This window comes from Camelus ferus, chromosome 16 (assembly GCF_009834535.1).
Source record: "Camelus ferus isolate YT-003-E chromosome 16, BCGSAC_Cfer_1.0, whole genome shotgun sequence".
Lineage (NCBI taxonomy): Eukaryota > Metazoa > Chordata > Mammalia > Artiodactyla > Camelidae > Camelus > Camelus ferus.
The window spans coordinates 35293943-35313905 of NC_045711.1; the positions used below are offsets into that span (position 1 = coordinate 35293943).

Consider the following 19963-nt stretch of genomic DNA (forward strand, 5'->3'; position numbering starts at 1 on the left):
TTCTGTTTACCCTCACTTTGCCCTTTGTGTGGATCAGGACTATTTCTATTTTTTTCTGTTCCCCTCCCCTAATCCTATGGATTAGGACCACTTCTGCTTCTGCCTACCCCCAGCCGCCCAACACAGACCAGTATCTCCTTTGCTTCAGCATCCGGCCCACAGGGACACTACTCAGAATCTTTGTGGAATCAAAGCTCACCCCAGAGACAGCTGTGGACATTGTTCCCATGACACAAGCCAACACCAATCATACTCTGGAGCCTGAACTGGAGAATCGACCTGGCAACCTGTCTGGGACAACCTGCTGCAAAACTGCCCACACCTAGTTCCATCTGGTCCTCAGGGTGGCTCTTTCTAACAACATTCATAACACCCACTGCTGCAGTGATTGTCAGAAAAGTGAAAGCTGAGAAGGAAGAGAGAGCTTAGGCAAGCAAAGGGGATGGGGCATAATGGGATTCTTAGCAGGTTCTTGGCTGGTGACAAGCGCTTCTGCCAGACCCTGCTGTACCTAGCATGCAACAGGTACATGATTGGTGAATACAGGATCGGTGCAGAGTCCTGTGGGCCACCTTTCCAGGGCTGGAGGTGGGCCTGAGTCAGGACTCTGTCTCTACCACATACCATGTCTGAATCTGTGGCTGTGACCAGATTGGCGGTGGGGAGGGTGGGTATAATGGGCCCATAGTGACTCATTAAGGTTTCTGCCTCATCCCTAAGGCCTCTAGTGGTGTGAATGTGGTGCCAAGTGGATTGGTTAGCACTTTTGCCCTCCTAGAGACAGCAACAGGGCCCTGGGGTATGATATGGGGGAGTGACTACCGTGTAGGCTCCTCTGAAGCCCTGAGGCTATCAGACCAACCCCCCAGAAACAGCCAGAGCCAACAACTACAAAAATAAAGAGTTTATTTCCTATCCAAAAGTGAGCCCAAGTTATTGGGTGATAAAGGAGAGCTGGAGATCGGGATGTTTCTGAGAAGTCAGGGCCCTGAGCGAGACCATGTTGGAAGGGCGAGAACAGGCGTGGCTGAGGTGTGGGCGTGGGAGGGGGGATGCTGCTTGGACTATTCCAAGTTGCTGGCAGCAGAAGAGACCACTTTCAGTGACGGCCTGCAGAGAGACAGAAACAGAGATGTTGATAGTCCCAGGCCCAAGGGTAGAAATAGACATTACTGGGCCCCAAAAGCACCCACTGGGCAAAGGATTCTGGGAGCACACTCTAAGGCAGGGATTACAAACTCAGATACCCACAGAGACCAGATAAAGGATTCCAATGAGGGAAGCTAGCTGGGTGGAAGGAAGAAGGTGATCAAGATACGTGGGGCTGGAAGCAGGGGAGAGCACAGGTCTCATTCAAAGAGGGCAGTGGTCACCCGACACCAGCTGATTACTGCCAGGGACAAGTTTGGCCCAGGATTGCCAGATCCTCCTAATTTGTTTAGAGAAGCTGGAATATCTGGATGTTTATGTGAACTCTTCTGATTTTTAAAGTTGGCAACTTATTCATATTAAAAATAAAATGCTGTGAGAACCAAAGAATACCTATCTGAGAGTCATCAGTTTATGTTCTATGTGGGCGGTAGGGTGAGGTGAGCCCATCCATCTTGGGCTGATGGTGGGAGACTGAAAGTCTTTGGTTACTCAAATGCTGGCCAGGATCTCAGACCTACCCTTCTCATGGCAACACTGTTTTCAAGGTCTCCAGCAGAGCCCTGGGGGCTGGGACAAAGACCTCACAGAACCGCTAAGCTATCTCTGCACTGGAATCCTCAATCTATCCCTCTTGCTGGAGACACAAGATCCTGCCTGCTCTTGCCTCAGTCTTCATGTCCCAGGCTGGATCTGGGGCTCCTCCCCTCTCTCCTCTGCTCCCCCATCTCTACCTACCTCCAGGTCCTGGGAAGAAAGCCAGACATCTCATCTGCCCAGTTCAATGGGCACCGCAGTCTGTCTCATGCCTGTTGGGTTCCACAGCCTCAGATGGCTCCCCTCACAGAGGAGAATACAGGAGGGTTTGGAAAAGGGAGCAGGATCAGAAGGGACCAGGCTTTGTTAAAAAGGTCAGAGAATCCATAGCCAACCAGACCAGCTGGTGACCACTGACCCAAGGTAGGAGGCCAAGGGGCCCAGTTCCTCCCTGGATGGCAGACGGCAATGCCCACCCTAGACAGGCCTGGGCCCGTGGCCAGGGTCAGTGGAACGTGTCTGACCTGGACCGGAAGCTGTGCCTTGGGAGGCTTGAGGTGAGAGGTGAGGCCTCTGGCACTGGGGAGGGCCCCAGAGGGTTAGGCTCTGAGGGGTAGGGGGACAACATGGAGGGTCTCAGGTCTGGGGGGGCAGCCCCCATTTCTGCTGTCCCCACACTGGCTGGGCAGTGGACATCAGCCAGGGTAGTATCCTGGAGGCTAGGTGGTGGTCTGGACAAACAGGGAGAGATGAGTGGAGGCCTCTGCTGGGAGCAAGGAGGGTCTGAGGGCCAAGCAGAGACAGTTGGGTGGCCCGGGGGGCCCAGCCTGGCCTGAAGCAGTCCCATCATGTGTCGAAGCTCCTCGCTAAGCTGAGACACTTCCTGGTTGAGACGAGAGATCTGTTGAAAACACAGCAAATTGTCTCCCAGGTGCTACAACAATCACCACCCTCCTAGGTGCACTCCCCTCTACAGTTTACAAAGTTCTTTCACAGTTGCTCTCTGTTCATGGCCACTCCGAGAAGACAGGGCAGGGGTTATTTTTATCAAAAAAAAAAAAAAAAAAAAAAACCTGGGATGGCAGCTATTGCTATTACCCCCCGGCCACAACAGTTTTACAAGATGTAGAAGAATGTGCTCAAAGAGGCCACACAGCTGTGAAGTGACAGACGCAGGCTTACTCTCAGGTGATACATCACACAAGGTCAAGTGTCTATGCAGTGTTTCTCAAATTTCAGGGAGTATAAAATCAACTCAGAACCTTGTCAAAATGACGATTTATGGGGGAGGGGCAAAAAAGGGGGAAAATTCTGGACCCCACCCCAGACATTCCAAACTGGGTGAGGCCCAGGAGAGTCTGCATTTCAACAGGTTCTCCTGATAGTGATAGACACTCGAGCTGGGGAACCACTGGTCTAGAACTATTTGCGGAAGCAGAACTGGCCCTCTATCCGGCCGAACCGGAGCTGGCCCCGCCCCCCGCCCCCCGCCCCAGGCCCCGCCCCAGGCCAGGTGCGTCCCCTGGGATTCTCGATGTTTATCAGGAAAGAGGGAAGGCCCACTCCCGAGGGCTGGGCCTGGCTGCGCTGTGGAAGCAGCTCTGAGATCCCCAAGGAGGACGCGGAGGCAGAGCCTGGGCAAACAGGATCAGGGCTCTTTCCAACCAGGATTTCGACGTGGGGGTCTAGGTTTCCCAGGGCTTAAGGCCTCTCAGCCTCCCAGTCCTCCTCCCAACGAGTCCGAGTCCGGGGAGGGGAGAGAGGAAAGGTCCGGAGCATGTGACTTGGTGAGGGGCGGGTCCCTGCAGGAGCCAATCCCCTGGTGGTAGAGAGAGGAGAGGCTCTCTTTTCAGGCTGGACCACCTGAGGCAGCTGGAAGCCAGTACTTAAAACGTGCCAGGGATTGGGCCAGCTACTTGTGGGCCCTCAGCTCGTCCTCATAACAGCTATGGGAAGAACGAATCGATTTCGCTATTTTCAGATGAGGAAATTGACATTCTGAGTGATTGTGGAACTTGCCCAAGGTCACCCATCTAGTGTGAATGTCTGAATTCAGGACTCTGGCTCCAATCCCCGAAATGCTCTTATACAAGGCACATCTCTGATCCCCAGATGATATTCTCCAAGGTTGGAGGGGAGGAGCCAGCCCCAACCCACCTCCTGGTTGAGTTTGCAGACCTTTTCCTTCACCTCCTCAGTCTCAGTGGCCAGTTCCCGGCTGGGCATGGTCCCTGCAGGCAGAGTGGGGTGAAGTGATGCTGGGTGAGTGCAGGGAGCCGGAGTCTATGGCATGGGCGGGGCCTTTTCTGTCACTGGGCCGGCAGAGAGCAAGGGGCAAGGAAGGGTGAGGATGATGGGAAACCCAAACTCCTCAGGCTGGTTTCCAGGCCCTATATCTTCCCCAGCACCCCCTCCCCACCACCCCAGTTCTAGGTACAGAGCTTCTCTTTGGTATCTGAACACAATGTGCTCTTCTGGTCATGCCTTTGTGCCTTTCAACAACAGCCTTGCTCTGCCCCTCAAACTCCTACCCACCCTTTAAGACCCACCTCAGGTGTCCCCTCCTCTAGAAGGGAGGGTTAGAGGCTCTCCCCTCTCCTACCTCACAGCCCTGTTCTCGTCTCAGTGGTGGGGCTCACACCCTGTTCTGGAATTGCTTATCTCAATATACATGTGTCTCCCCTACTAGACTGGGAGCTCACTAAGAGTGTGGGCCAGGTCTGGTTCATCTATGTGTTCCTAGAATAGCACTTGGCCCCTGGTAGTTCCTTACTACCTGTGGGATGGATGGATAGATGGATGGCAGATGAATGGGTGACTGTGAGTTGAAGTCCTCTGCTGGCCCTTACCTGTAGGAGGGGCCTGTGAGCGGGCCCTAGGGTGCTCAGACCTCCTGCTGAACCGGAATGTAGGGGCCTCTGCGGTGCTGCCAGAGTCCTCAATGCCATCCACTATCCTGGGACAGGGGCAGTGGTCATCAGTCCCACAGGGGGTGGTGGGGAGGGTAAGGGCCAGAGCAGAGCAGAGCAGGCAGAGGGTGTAGGGGCGGCAGTGCTGGGGAGCTAGGGAGGAGCAGCCTTCAAAGAGGGGTGAGGTTGCAAGCTGTGGTGGATCAGGAAGGGTGGGGTGGGCAGATGGGGCAGAGACAGGGAGAAGCACTGCTCAGAATGCTGGGGACAGAGCCCAGAGAAGGTTCTGGAAGCCAGCAGGGATATAAGGAAGGCAGAGGAGGCTGGCATCTCACCGGGGACTGAGGTCCGGAGGTCCAAAGGTTCCCAGTGGGGGAATGAGAAGCTGGGGGGGCTTCCAGGCAGCAGAGCCCCTGGAGGGGCCATGAGGGGAGGGGCTGTGGCCCTGGCCAGCCAGGGCAGGGGAAGGGGATGGAGACAGGGAAGGGGAGGAGACAAGGGCTGAGAATGGGGGCAGCTCCTCCCCCAAAAGGCTGACCAGGGAGCCCCGGGGCCGCGCTGGGCTGAGGTTGGGCAGCAGGAGGGGCCGGCGGGGCCTGGGACCACCTCCAGGCTCGGCCCCAGCTTCAGCCTCTGTGACTGACGGCAGGGTCTTGTCTGAGGAAGAGCCCAGGCTCTCGGAGCAGGGCTGTGGGCAGAGGGGGCAGCTGACGTCACAGGGCAGTGAACAACGGGCTCCTTCATTAAGCACCAGCCTTCACTGGCGGATGCTGCTCCCATCCCCTCTCCCTTCATCCCACAGCAGAGCAGCCAAGGAAAGGTGCCCCCCACTCCCAGTCTCTCCCCATGCAACCCTCAACCCCACCTGGGAAGAGTGTTACCTGGGAGACACGAGGGGATCGGGAAAAGCAGCAGAGACCCTGCAGGGACATAGCGGGGTTCAAGCTAACTCACACTTCCCCACTCCCCTGGTGCAGCAACCCCTATTCCCACCCATCAGTGTTGTGGAGTTTCAGAAATGTGGGCCTTTTTCTGGAATTGAGTCAGAGATACCTCCAACTGCGACTCAGAGGAATCCTGAGTGGCAACGTATGTCTGAAAAGCAGCGAAAGACAAAGGTCTAGAGTGTCAACTACAGACTTAGCCCAGACCCTAGACCAAAATGGGCCCAGAAAACATGAGTGAGTAGAGACAAGGAAGCTCCAAGGGGATGAGGTACAGAGAGGGAACTGATGGAGAAGGAGCATATGAAGGGGACCCTTTCCAAAGTGGGGGTCCTTTGAGGAGTATGGAGTGAGGCTGAGGGGTGGCCAACAGGAGGTGGGTCAGTAGAGTTGGAAGTAGAGGTGGTGAGAGATGATGGCCCATGGGATTGGGTAATGGCCAGTGGAGTAGGGTCAGTGGTTTTGGAAGGTATTAAGCATGGAAGGGGCAATGGAAGGGGGTGCCTGAGGCTGGGAGATGATGTTTACAGGGTGGAAGAAATGCATGAGGCTCTCTCTGGGGCTGAGGGAGGTCTGCTTTGAAGAAGGAGATGGAAGCCATAAGCAGTCTACATACATTGGTGTCAGAGCCCTGGCGCAGGTTGAAGGTGAGGTCCCGGGGCAGGCCAGCCTGGAAGGCAGCCCCATACTCAGGATAGAGCCTCAGGACCTCGGCCAGCCCTCGGCTGCTCAGTTGCTGCAGGCCACAGTAGGTCAGTGCCTTCACATCAGCGCTGGTCTTCAGCACGTAGCTTGGGACTGTGCCTGACCCAGGCTCCTGCCCCAGCTCAGGGATATCTGCCCCAATCAGGTCTCCCTTTCCTGTGGGTAAGGGATGGGGACAGTGAGCTAGGGCAGAGGGACTAGGAGGGTATGAATGGATTTGAAGGATGGTCAGTGTGTTTGAAGGATGGCTGAAGGTGGGTCAATCCATGGGATTGGTGGAAATAATCAATAAAATTGGGAAAGGGTCAGTGGAGAATGACTGGTGAAGTTGGGAGACAGTCAATTGGGGATGACAGTAAGGCTAGAAGAAGGACAAATGGAATTGAGTGATCAATAAGGAATGGCCAGAGAGGTCAGTTAAAGGGTAGAAGTCAATGGAGTTCAGGGTCAATGTAGAAGGGTCAGTGGAGTTGGGAGGTGGTGCAATGAGAAAGGATCAGTTGAGTTTGGAGACAGTTACTGGGGAAGGGTTGATGGGTTCAGGGCTGGCCAGTAGGATTAGGGGAGAATCTGAGGGGAATAGTCAAAAGGGGATAGTGCCGAATCGAGAAAGAGTACCCCTCAGGAGCAATTTCAGATATCCAGTCCCAAGAATCCTGGCCACTCCCAAGGACTCTAGGGGAAGGTCCCCAGGTAGGTAGTGAGTGGTGGTAGGATCCTCACCCAGGATGGCCAGCACCATGTTGTCACGGAGCACCTCAAGCGAGCCGGAGCAGACATAGTAGTGTGCCTGCAGGGCGTCCCCACGGCGCAACAGGTACTCGCCCGGAGCGCAGAATGAGGTCTTGATGTGCAGGGAGAGGGCCCGCAGGCAGCCCCTGCTCGCTGTTCCAAACAGCGGCAGCTGCAGGATCTCCCGATTCAGGTGCATAGCAATGTCAGCTCTCAGCTCGTCTGGGAAGTCACGCAGTAACTGCATAAGGGGCATAGGTCATTCTGGCCATCTCCCTGCGCTGTTACTTGAACTCTACAGATGTGCTGGGCTGTCTCTGAGAATAGAGCTCCAGTTACCCACTTCTGACCCTCAGGAAGACTTCTGTGTATCTAACCTTAATCTGGCTTGTGTGTAGAACTCCCAACCCAAGTTCTGGGGCAGAGACTAGGTCTTCTCCTGTCTGTCCCATGCCCATGACTACACCCGCTGTTCACTCAGACATGTCCTGGTTACTCAGCTCCACATACACAAGGATCATCCCTGGTGGGTCAACCTTCAGCCAGAAGTCAGGAGACTAGAAGTCAGTTCTGTGTAAATCTCTGTGGACTTCGAGCAATCTATTTTCTCCCTCTTGGTCTCAGTATCCCCACCTGGAAGATGCAGGGTTACACTAGACTTTGAATATTACCAATGATCTTCCGGGGGCCAAACTTAATGTTCACAGTTCCATTCTCATCCTCCGCCACTCAGGCTTCTGACCTCTCCCTCTTGTCCTTTCTTCCCCAGGCTCCTCCTCCCCAGCCCACCCCCTCAGCTCTCTTCTCACTTTCCACACTCTCCTTGAATCACAGCAACCAGCTCCATGACTTCCCCACTCCCTATGAGCCCAGAGCCCTACAACTGGGTCCAGATCTGTATTTTCAACTACCCACGGGGAAACCTCCACCTGGATCTCCCACAGGCACCACACCCTCAGCATGGCCCAACCCTGGACTATCACTTTTGCCCCTAAGTCCAATCTTCCTCTTGTAATGCCTCCATCCCACTATGTGGCCTAAGCCAGAAACCTGGGAATCCACTTTGACCTCCTCTCTTGCAGCCAGCTGATTACCAAGTCCCAATGTTTCTGCTCTCAGAAATACTTCTCAGATCTGCAGGCTGCTCCCCAGTTAACAATTTTTGCGGGATAAAATCTAAATCCAAGGCCATCCATGAGCTGGGCCTGCCCACCTCCCCAGCCCTGTCTCTTCCCTCTTCTGTCCCTCTTCCCTCCACAGTGCTCACACACCCTTTCCTGAAGGCTCGCTCAACTACTTTCAGTTCCCTGAACTCACCCTGTTCTTTTGCGTCAGTATTTCCAGACCTGTGTTCCTGTGGCTCTTTCTGCCTGGAATGGCCTTCTGGTAGCAGGCCAGTTTCCTTCTCATCCTTCATGAAGTCCTCTCTTCTGTGCCACCTTCCCTGACTCCTCTAGGTCCAGACACAATGAGGGACCCGTTGCACCAACATCCCTCTAGCAGAGTCTCATTCACAGTGTAATTATTTGTTTACCACCCTCACCAGACTGGTGTCTCCCTGAGGGCAAGGGCTGAGTGTAACCATCTCTGAGCTCCCTGTGTCCAACACAGAAATTGGACCCAAGCAGGAGCTCAGGAAATGTCGGCTGAAGGGAGCATGACATTAGTTACAGCCTGAGCCACCTTTCAGGTCCCATATTCCAGTGCAAAGGAAAAGGGATGAGGTTTGCAGGGCATGTGTTCCTCTGTGAACAGCGTCCACCGAAATCCACATCCCTCACCCCATTTGCTTCCCTTCCAAACCCAGAGAGGTGGTGACCCGTTCCCTACCGCGGTGGGAACCGGGCACCTCACACACTACCTCGTTGGCGTCAATGCCGCTGTTGACAGCCCACGTGGTCTGGAAGTACTCGAGCATGCGCTGTTTGAGCGGCCGTGGCAGGCGGTGCACGCGAATGAAGTCTTTGAGGTCCTTTATGCGGCTGTGGTAGAGCGAGCGGCGCGAGTACATGCGCTGGATGATGGCCGTCACGTTTCCGAACACCAAGGCGTGCATCAGCGCTGCAGCAGAGTAGCGGGCAGTCAGGAGCAGCCACCCCCTCCCTCCTTCTTCTCTCAACCGCCCCCTACCACCTGCCCTGGATGGGTCTCTGGGTTCCTGAGGGAGGGCAGGAGAGCTGGTGGGCTCCTACGTGCCTCCCTGGTGCCAGGTGTTGGGTTGGGATGGCAAATAGAGTGGTCCTGAGAGGGGTCCAACCTGAAGTTCTCTCATACCCCCAATTAGATCATAAACTTGGGTATCCCATTCTTTTGCAAGAGGTCCTCCTGTTTGTGGCATTCCCCCTACGGCCAGCCTGTAGCAGGTGCAGAGGAAACATCCATGAATGAATGCACAAGTGTCTGGACATGGGTGGACACCTTGCCTTCTCTGGGCCTCAGTTTCCCCATCTGCACGCTGGATTTAACAGGACACCCCCCTCACCGCCTATGAGCATAGTGCAGATGGAGAAGATCTTCTCCGCATCAGTGTTGGCGCACACGTTGCCGAAGCCCACGCTGGTGAGGCTGCTCAGCGTGAAGTAGAGCGCAGCGATGTAGGCGCTGCGCCTGGACGGGCCTCCTGCCGAGCCATTGATGTAGGGCACCTCCAGCCGCTTGCCCAGCTCGTGCAACCAGCCTGGGGGTTGGAGGGATGCAAGAAGCCCCAGCTGCGCTGTGAAGAGCTGGGTTTCCCTGAGCTGCCTGCATTTGACCTTGGGCAAGTATTTACAGAGGCGAAGGGAGGTTTGCATAGGAAATGTGAGGAGCAGCCTGTGCCTGGGCCTCCCCACAGTGAAGTGATTACAGCTGCAGTTCAAGGGTACCGATTCTCGGCACTGCTGACTGTTCAGGGGCCCCTTCCACTCTCTTATAGTTTACTGAGCGCCTCCTGGGTACGGGGTGCTGGGACTTGACCCAGACATTCTTCCTGTCCTGGTGGACCTTATTGTCTGGAGGGGAGGAGGGGAAAAAGACATGAAATCAGTCATGTCTTGGGACTCATAATGGGTTAGGGAGAGCCAACCCAGTTTGCGAGTAGGGTATGGTTTCTGAAGGGTTCCCTTGGGACAGAGCATTTTAGTTGAGATAGGAATAGAAAAGTTGCCTAGGTGAATAAGGGAGGGAAGACAAAAGGGAGACAATTCCAGAGAGGAAAACATGTTCCAGACCCAAAGGGAGAAAGCAGTACATCCTGGGTGCTGGAGGGAGGCCAGGGTGGCAGCAGCACAGGGGGCATGGGAGGAAGGGAAGCCACGTGTGGGTAGAGAGGGGTGCAGAACTGTAGCGGATGGGCTGAGTGTGGACTTTATTTTGAGGGTAGTGGGGAGCCACCAAATGGGTCCAGGCAGGGATACTCTTCCCCCTGCCCAAAACACCTTCCACACCTTCAGAGTGTTTCCCATACTGTATTGTGATTGCCTATCACTGGTCTTGCTCCTCTGCTGGGCTGTGAGTCCCCCCAAGGCAGAGATCATGTCTTCAAACCAGTATTCCCATGTCTGACCCCAGAAGAAGTCACGCATGTTTGTTGGATGAATGGAGGCTATAGGCGGAGGAGGTGTGGGCACTGATGGAGGTGTCAGCTCGGGAGCCTGAGTGGACAGGGCAGGTGAATGGGTGGTCAGTGAAAGCCTGGGGTCAATGGCTCACCAATGTCCCAGAGCAGCGGGTCGTTGGCCTCCATCTCCCGGCGCCCGATGACATACCAGACACAGGCCATCCAGTGGGCAAGGAGTGCAAAGACGGACATGAGCAATGTGAGCACCACGGCACTGCACTGCGAGTACCGCTCCAGCTTCTGCAGCAGCCGCAGCAGCCGCAGCAGCCGCACAGTCTTCAGCAGGTGCACCAGCGATGTCTGCGGGAGTGAGTGCAGCGGGGGAGGCTGTCAGCAGGCCCTTCATGTCCCCTCCCAGCACCTTGCCACCAGATGCCCTGGAGCTAGGGAAAGCTGCCCCAGGAGAAGCATCCCTGCTGTCCTGAGAAGGTGACCAGGAAATGCCAAGGGGAGAGGATATTGCTAAAACTAACTATGGCTAACATTTAGTAAGTAGTGTGTATGTCAGGCACTGGGCTAAGTATTTGAAATCCTCATTAAAAAACGTATACCTCAGTCCAATTATCATCATCATTCTCAGTTTGCAGTTGAGTACACTGAGGCTCAGAGAGGCTAGAGACTTGTTCAAGGTCACAGACCAAGGAAATGATGGAGCTGGGACTCAAATCTGAGCTGACACCAAAGTCCATTTTGTGCTCTACTGCCTCTGAGCACCGTGGGTTGGTAAAAGAGCATGTCCTGGTCAGAAGCAGGGGAATAAACAGAATGATCTCTGGGCCCTGCTCAAAGCTCCTGATGTCTTAGGCACAATTGGCTGTGGATGGGGGAGATTTAGGGACCTCTTCCCTTGTTAGTCAGCTGCAGATGAGAGGGTGACACCAAAATGTTGAGGGAAGGAGGGCAGGGATGAAGGTGCTCAGGCTATGAGGTCTCGGCTCTTATGGGGCTCAGTGGGGGTTGATGGAGCTAGAGGCACCTGGTCAGGGTCCTGTAAACATTAGCTAACATTTCCACTATGAATGTTTTCCTTTGTGCTTCGATTATTCCTTCCAATCTTGGAGATGAGAGGTAGGTGGGGGCTTATCTTCTTGCTACCCTGGGTGGGGGCAACTTGGAGGCTAGGGATGGGGGCTCTGGGGCAGCGCCTGGGGACCTTGGTATGAAGACCCTTCACTGTCCTGTCAGGGGCCTCCAAGAGCATCCCCCATTGCCCTGGCCCTACACAGCTCCTGATCACTGCAAGCCATTTTCTCTAATTGTAGGCAAAGGAGTCAGAAAGGAGGTGGCTCTGATGCCCCAACATGAACCCTCTCCAGGGCTTTATGCCTGCCCCAGCTCCCAGAGCTCCCAGCTCCAAACCTGAGTTCTTCAGGGCTTCCCCTCGTCACGTGCCCCTGGGCCCCGCTCCTTTGGGGCCTTCCTCTCCTTCTCCTTGGACCAGAATGTCCCAGGCCTGGCTCCTTCAAGTCCACAGCTCTCCCGGTGCCTACTTATCCTCCATCTTTGCTCTGCCACCCTCCAGCCCCAGTCTTGCTCTCCCTCTCCCCTTGCACCTGGCCATCCATTCAGGTACCCTGTTCCCTGGGAAGCAGGGTGGCACGCTGGAAAGAATACTAGACTAGGAGTCTGGCGATCTGGTTTCAATCTCCTGCCTGCCACTGCTTGCTGTGTAACCTTCAACAAGCCCCGCAAACTCTCTGAGCCTCTGCATCTACTTCTGAGGAAGAGGGATTAGAGAATCTGCCCTGAAGGGTGGCTGTGAGGTTCCTATGCGATGATGTGTGAAAGAACTTAGTAAACTGTAAAAGCTCCTGAAAATTCCAGAAAAGGGGGAACTGTCTGGTGGGCATGAACGGGATGGGGGCGCACTCATGGGGAGGGGTGGGGAGCACTGCTCAGAATGGCCGAAGCCTCAGGGCAGACACACCCACGTGCACGTGTGTGGGAGCATGCACACACGTGTATACAGCCAGGAGAAGAGGCCCACAGCCCGTTGGCGGCTAGTTAAATCCGGCTGCGTGTAGGTGGTTTCCCACTATAGCTAAGTGTGGCAGAGAGAGGAGCACACGGGGAAACTGCTCTCCACCTCCCCACTCAACAACCAAGGGGGTCTGGGGACACAGGGTGGGACTCCATCTCCCTGGGTCAGAGAAGACCTAGTGTCTGCCGGCTGGGGATGCTAGGCAGAGCTGACCACTGAGGGTGCCTGGAAAGACACAGGCCCTGGGACTCTCTGCCTCCAAATCCACCACACAGCCTCTGTCTCCTTGCCTTGGCTTACTCTGCCCCCTGCCCCGCCCCCCCCAATGCTCTCTCTCCTCATCTCCTGCCAGCCAAATCCTACTCTGTCTAAGGTCTAGCTCTGTTCTCACTTCCTTCAGGAACCCTTCCCAGACCACCCTAATCTCTGCCCAACCGTAGTGCTTTGGCTTCCCAGGCACCGGCCAGATTTCAGATCATTTTTGTGCATGCCCATGTTCCAGCCTGGAACTCCAAGGTCAGCTAGCTCTGTGCCCCGCCCCCCACGCAGCAATTCCTGGGCCCCGTATTGCACTCCCTTTACCTCTTCTGTCCCTGTGATCCTTACCAGCTTAGCTACTTTGGAGGCTGAATCCTTATCTCTTTTCCCCACAGTGACCATGCCCCACACAGTGCTTTGCAGACAGTTAAATGCTCATCAGTTGTTTGTTAAATAAAAATGTGAAAAGTGCCACTCATCTGGCATCAGGCCAATGCCGCCTTGGTAGCCCTAGTTAGCTTTTCATTTGTCTCAGCTTCCCTCAGAGACTGTGAGCTGAGCTCCCCAAGAACACAGACTCTCTCAGATCCTTTTCAGTTTTTAGCATGGGGCTCTGCCCATCGCAGGTGCCCGACAAACATTCGCAGATGGATTGATGGGAAGGACTGAGTCTGGGACTCAGATGGGTCCCTTAATGCAAGATACTGTGCTGAAGTTGCGAGGCGATGCTGCAAGGTGGGACAGGGCTCACTCACCACGGTGATATTGAAGACGTAAAGCAGGTCAAAAGGCAGAGCAGCAATAAGGTCAACGAAGAACCAGGTGGCCAGATAGTGGAGGCCAATGGAACGAGGAGCAGAGACCACCTGGCCGGACTGGGACACATAGGTGGTACGGAAGTTCAGGATGATATCTGGGGGTGCAAGAGGCTGTTACTAGGGGGCCTTGGCCCAAGGGGCCAAGGGACTGCGTAAGCTAGAAACAAGCCTTAGAGACTCAGAATGGAGTTGGAGGCAGGATTGGGGAAGATGGATTGGGCTACAGGCTGGTCCTTAAGGAATAGAAGTCTAAAGGCAGAAGGCTGTAGGGGTCAGGGGTCAGGACTTATGGACCATTAAGACTTAAAGACCCAGAAGTAGACGGGCTCTGACTGCCTGGGTCCTGCAGGCCCAGGATGGGGGGAGGCTTGGATGAGTGGGTCCCTCCAGCCCACCCACCAGGGTATGTGGGGCAGAGGGTCTGACCCAGGATGAAGAGCATCTCCACGGCGATGTCGCTGACAAGGGTGTGTCGGGAAGTGATGGGGGTGTCGTCATCACCCGAGAAGCAGACATTGTAGGGGACGGTGACCGCAACATAGAAGGTGGCGAGGAGGATAAGGCCGTCCCAGATGGCCTTGGGGACGCTGTAGTGGAGGAGGAGGCAGCGGGACCCCCCCACGGAGGCTACCTTGTACTCGGGCACTGATGGCTTTGGCTCAAACACGTTCTAAGGGGAGAGGGGTGGCGGTTGGGGACACTTGGGGGAAAGAGGAGCCAAGGGTAGGGGAAGGGAGAGGCAGGGATGGGGAAAGGTGGGGAGTAAGCACTGCAAGCATGAACACGAGAGGAGATAGAAGGTGCAGGAGAGGGGGTTGGGGCCAGCCTGACACTTCTTTCCTCTTCCAAGCTAAGCTCAGGCCTCCTTTTGAATCAATCATATTTTGTGGGGGGTATATATAAAGCTTGACCTTCACCCTGCTTGAGAAGGCAATTATGACAAATTAGGCACATGCTCTAGCTGGAGGGGTCACGAACTCAAGTTCCTCTTGGGTTCTGGGGTCGCAGTGGGGGATGGGTATATCCCAGGGGTGAGGGGTGGCTGGCATGGTGCACCCCATTCTTGGTAGCCACAACAGACTGTGCAGAGGTTTGGAGACTCAATCCTATGGATTCATCAGGGTCCTCAGAATGGTACACAGGGCTAAATGCTAGGCCCCTAGTGGGAGCTTTCTCCCTGGGATCACAGCTTGTGATTTCACCCCCCTCTCCATGAGATAACCCTAAAACGCAAAGGTAAGTGATGTAATTGCTGCTGGAGACCCACCCTTGCGACACCATCAGGGCAGAGTAATGTCAATCACAAGGAAGCAAAGGAGGTGGGGATGGAAGGAGGTGTGGGGGAACGTGGGATAGAACAGAGAGCCATGCATGAGAAATAGGTGGACAGAGGGACAAGACATTGGAGGGAGACCAGATAGACAGGGAAACAGGGACACAGTAGCAAGGGTGTCTCAGAAACACGACTGGGAGATGTTCGGGTAGAGATAGGACTCACATTGCTTTTCATGCCTCCCTGGCCTCGGCGGCCAAAGTGGCCAGTCAGTCGGTGAAGGACAGTACGGCTCTGCCTCCTGGCGGATCGAAGTCTTGAGCTGGCTCCCCTCCTGCCAAGGGATTTTTCTGTTGGGAAAAAGGGCACAGAGGTAAGTAGGCACACATCCCACGAGGCTGAGTAGGGAGAGGTCTTGTGTGACCTTGGACAAGGACTTCTAACCATTTCACGCCATTTCCCCAGACTTGTAGTTACCATGATTACTGTCCCCATGGCCTCCTGGGGGGCCAAGTCCTGGGCCTCCACTCTGAGTGATGTCTTTGAAGGAAAAGAGGAAAAGTACGACCTCCCCCATCTCATTCTTGATGGGCATCATGTCCAGGAGGCACCAAAATGCCGAGCCTGTGAGTGTGGAGAGATGGAGGAGGAGGGTGAGCAGCCCATGATACCTCTTTCTCCCTTATGCCCCTTGGTTCCTAGGCTTGGCCAAGGTTTAGAGCTGGACAGCACCCCAGAGATTATGTCAGCCTTCTCCTTCACCTTCCAGATGGGAGAACCAAGGCCCAGAGAGGGTCAGGGATGCACTCAGTGTCACACAGCCAGCTTGTGGCAGTGTGGGGACCAGCATTCAGGCTTCCAGTATGTCAAGTGGACCCTGGGAAAGACCTGGGGTCTGGCAGGGCTGCAGGGCAGGCCAGGCCCCCTCACCATCCTTTCGGTAGAAGCAGATTTCAGCCCGGTGTTCCTGATGGCCCTCCAGGGCCTTGTGCAGCCTCTGCAGGGCTGGCTCACTGGTCTCTGGACCATAGAGGAAACGGCAGCTGCAGGTTTTCTGCATGACCTCAGTGCGGCCGTAGCCTGTGAGCTCGCAGAAGCCGTCAGAACAGTAGACGATGGGAAAACCCCGTGGGCCCTGTGCGTTGGCCAGCAAGAAGTTGCTGTCTGTGGGAAGAGGAGGTCAAGGTCAGGTCAAGGCCAGGAAGGGAGCCCAGCTTCCAGGTACCTCCCCAAAGCTGTGGTCAGAGATCCCAGAGCCAGAAGCTTCCCAGGCTTTCTTGTGAGTCTTAGATCCTTCTTTGGGATATTCTGAAAAGAGAATAGGAAGAGATAGAGCAAAAGGACAAGGACTTAAAGGTGCCCTGGAACTGGGACAGGGAACTACTAGAGGGTTGGAAAGGGAACCCCAAAGGGTCATTGTGGTTCATCCTTCTGCCCTCAAGCTGGTGAGTTATTACTGTAGGAGGCAGCACTGCATAGTGTGTAAGGGCATGGGCTCCAGCACCCCACCTCTGCCACTTACTGACTGTGTAACCTTTGGCAAGTTAATGAACTCTTCTGTGTCTCAGCTTCCTTATCTGAAGAGTGGGGGATAATAGATCTTCCTCTCATGGTTGGTGTGAGAGTTATATGAGTTAACTGGGAAGAACAAATCCTGGCACATAGTAAGTGTTACACTGAGAAGGTGAAATGATGCCTCACATTCGCCCAGCTTTCAAAGCACATCCATAACCACTAGGGATTCTGGTGGTATCACACCCATTTTATTGATAGGAAACCAAAAGGCAGAGATTATCCAAATTCACAAATCTCTTTTGTTGGGGGAGGAAGACAGTGATGAGTAATGTCCTCATTCCCTGCCTTCCAGGAAGGGTCTTCTTTTTATCATCCCTTCTTTTTTGTTAATTTCAGAGGGGTCTATCCCAGTTCTCAAAGTCTGACAGGCTTGAACAATGAAGTTGTGACTCCAGCAACCCCAGCAACAGATCCTGAGCTGGCTCACTCCAGCTCCAAAAGGTGGGAGGCCTCGGGGGGCTCTGTAGTCCATCCAGGGACAGTCTCAGCTGAGGGAAGGGATCTGAGATACAACCAGTCCTGGGGCACTAGGAGGAGTGAGTGTCTGGGGGTGGAATGGCTGATGGGGATACTGAAGGTGCCTGGGAGGCGCTGGGCCCTGGGCAAGCAGCCTCCTTCTTCCATCCCAGGCCCGTTGCCTGGGTGATGGGAGCTATGGAAACAAGGGAGGTGTGTGGGGGCAGGGTGGGGAGGCGGGTAGGTCCCCGGCGGCTCAGTTTCCGCCCTCGGTTACCGCTCCCCTCACCTTCCTGATCCCGACCACGGTGTCTGACGTCCGAAGTGGGCAAGGGGAGATCTCCCAGTTCCAAAGTAGGAAAAGGGAATGGCGGGAGAAGAGGCGGGTAAGGAGGAGTGTGGCTGTCCAAGGTGCTGAACCTGGAACCCAAGCTCGGGTGGGAGAGCAGACAGGCAGTTCCCTCCGTCACACAGACCAGCCCCCTCTTCCTGCCTCACCTCCCTCAGACACTGACGCGCTGCGATTTGGGGGCGCGTGACCTTAACCCAAGATAGGTCCTGCCGAAGTCTGATCTTTTCTTTCTTTTTTTTTTTCCTGGGGGAAGGAGATGCTAGAGTCGTCTGGGAGTGGACCCCAGAGCTCCTGGCCGCTTAGTCCCACATTCGTGTCTTGGATAACCCCATACACGCCCCCACCAGAGCTATGCGCGAGAGTGGGCGGCTCCCAAGGACTCTTCTCCGCTTTGCCGCACAAAGAGCCTTCCTGCCTCCAGTCACACACCCGCAACCCTGACCCCTTGCATTCTTAGTCCTCTCCCCGCCTCCCCTCGCAAGGTACTCCCAGTCCTGTTTCCTTTACCGCGGCTTCAGGAGTTCCTAGACCCTCAACTCCACTCCCTCTCCTCGCCTCGGATCTCACCACATCCAGAAAACCCGCGCCAGCGCCGGAGACTTGATCCCCAGCTCGAACCCCCAGTCCCATCCTCCGCCCGACTCACGCGTGCCGTCGAAGCGGGTGGCAATGGTGTCCAGGAAGGTGTTCTGCGGGGCCAACAACCCCTTCATGACCGGCATGGCCTCGGGGTGCGGGTTCGAGGCGCGGCGCCGGGGGGCGTTCAGCGCGGCCCGGCCGGAGGGGGCGCGCTGCCGGCGGGGCCGGGGCGCCCCATGAGCCCGCTTTCCTCCTCCCCTCCCTCTCGGCGCCGCCGCCGCCGCCTCTCTGCTCGGAACCCAGCAGCTCTCTGCTCGGCTTGGCGGCGCCTCGGTCACCCCCCACCTCCCCACGGGCCAGGTTCTTTCCCCCGGGCTCGGCCCTCTCCCGCCACGTGCCCCCACACGGGGAGGGGCCGCCAGCGACACCCTCACCCCTCTATGCGGCCCTCCTCCTGGTGGGGAGCGGCCCACGCGTGTCTTTCCAGGAGAGACTTTGAGACACGCCCACCCGGCGCTGAAGCCTGAAGAGGTGGGCGGGGCTTGAATGACAGACAGCCCAACTTCCAGTGTGGCCACGCCCCCACGCGTGTTTCCCTGGCGGCTTCTTGAGTCTCCGCCCATCGGGTTTCCCCGCGCGCTGCCCACGCTGGGAATCGTGTCTGGTTCACAGCACCGCCTGCTGGAGTTGGGATATTTTGCAGCACCCCCAGCTCCCTGCGCTTCAGTGGGAGACAGCAAGAGTTAAAGAGGCTAATTTTGCCGGTGGGGAATCAATGGGAAGGTTGGAACCTCAAATTTTAGAATGCACTACCTAACCTTCACCTGTGTCTCAGTTTGTATAGGGCAGGCACCCTGGCGAACACTGCTTCTGAGTGCAGCAGGGTGGATGAAAAGAGTTTTTTGGAGTCCACCTGGTAGAAATCCAGCTCTGCTACTTACTGTGTGACAGCTTCTGGGAGCCTCGCTTTCTTCAATGTAAAATGGAGCCAATAATTTTTACCTCGTGTGGCTATGACAATTTAATAGCACAAGGCATGTCTTCGGTGCACAATAAGTGTGTTGGAGAGCAGTTGTCTCCTTGTTCTCCCTCCTTCTATCATCCTGATTTAATTCTCCTTCCCTCTGCTGCCATTCAAGTGGAAGAGAGGCTGGAAGCAAGACCGGAGCTCAGAAAGATAGTTTCATGGTGGGCAGTCAGCTTGTAAATCTCCAAAGGTTCGCTAGTGAACTTTGTTCTCCGTCTTCTCCAAAATAAAACCAGTGCAGCAGCAAGAAGGACCCAGATGAGACCAGACACAGGACTTTTTCACTATGGAAGCAGAAAATTACTGGGGCAGCTGAGTGTGGGGGCTTAGGGTGGCTGCTTCCTGGAGCAAAACAGCTAAAACCAGTACAAAAGGGAAAACAGGCCGGGGAGAGGGCAGGCCAATGCTCCCTACCCTCATCCACAGTCTGAGCTGGGCATTATCTGGGCTATTATGTTGATTAAAAGTGCCACATCTTTCAGTATCTCTACTTTTGGGTATTAGTTTCTTAGGGCTGCTGTAACAAAGTGCCACAAGCTGGGTGGCTTAAACAACAGAAATTTGTTGTCTCAGTTCAGGAAGCTAGAAGTCCAAGATCAAGATAACCGCAGTTTGTTCCTTTTGGAGGCTGTGGGGGAGTATTTGTTCCATGCCTGTCTTCTAGTTTCTGGTGGGTTGTTGGCAGTCTTTAGCATTTTTTGGCTTGTAGATGCATCCCACCTCTGCCTTCATGTTCACATGGGTTCCCCTTGTGTGCATTTCTGTGTCCAAATCCCCCCATTTTATAAGGACACTACTCATGTTGGATTAGAGCCCCACCCTATTCCAGTATGACCTAATTTTAACCAATTTCATCCACAAAGACCCTATTTCCAAATAAGGTCACATTCTGAATTGCTGGTGGTTAGGACTACAACATATGAAAGGGGGCGGGAGGGAGGTGCACAATTCAACCTGTAACAACTGTGTTTGGCTAAAATTGCAGGAAAATCTTGCCCTAGCCCTGCTTAAGAACTTCTCCTAACTCCCAGCTACCTACAGGATAAAGTGCAAAGCCTGATGATTGGTGA

The 19963-nt window shown here is 55.0% G+C and overlaps 1 protein-coding gene across 1 annotated transcript; it reads right to left on the bottom strand.

Annotated features, from left to right (window-relative positions):
* Positions 1 to 889: 889 nt before the first annotated feature.
* Positions 890 to 18091, bottom strand: KCNH4 (potassium voltage-gated channel subfamily H member 4). Its single transcript, XM_006183328.3, has 17 exons — positions 17934 to 18091; positions 15835 to 16068; positions 15382 to 15528; positions 15130 to 15254; positions 14058 to 14301; positions 13569 to 13726; positions 10667 to 10874; positions 9459 to 9653; positions 8838 to 9037; positions 6968 to 7217; positions 6156 to 6400; positions 5477 to 5515; positions 4931 to 5283; positions 4536 to 4642; positions 3844 to 3917; positions 1888 to 2587; positions 890 to 1110 (listed from the first exon to the last, which is right to left on the bottom strand). Exons 1-16 carry the CDS (start codon positions 18007 to 18009, stop codon positions 2192 to 2194), a joined length of 3051 nt encoding a protein of 1016 aa, XP_006183390.1. The 5' UTR covers positions 18010 to 18091; the 3' UTR covers positions 890 to 1110; positions 1888 to 2191.
* Between the last annotated feature and the right edge of the window lie 1872 nt (positions 18092 to 19963).

Bases quoted from the DNA above. Each gene is read 5' to 3' on its own strand.
- KCNH4 (XM_006183328.3), bottom strand. From the start codon at position 18,009: ATGCCGGTCATGAAGGGGTTGTTGGCCCCGCAGAACACCTTCCTGGAC. The intron at 15,529-15,834 runs GTGAGGGGGCCT...CCACACTCACAG, and splicing joins CTGCTTCTACCGAAAGGATG to GCTCGGCATTTTGGTGCCTC. The intron at 5,284-5,476 runs GTAACACTCTTC...CTCTGCCCACAG, and splicing joins GATCCCCTCGTGTCTCCCAG to CCCTGCTCCGAGAGCCTGGG.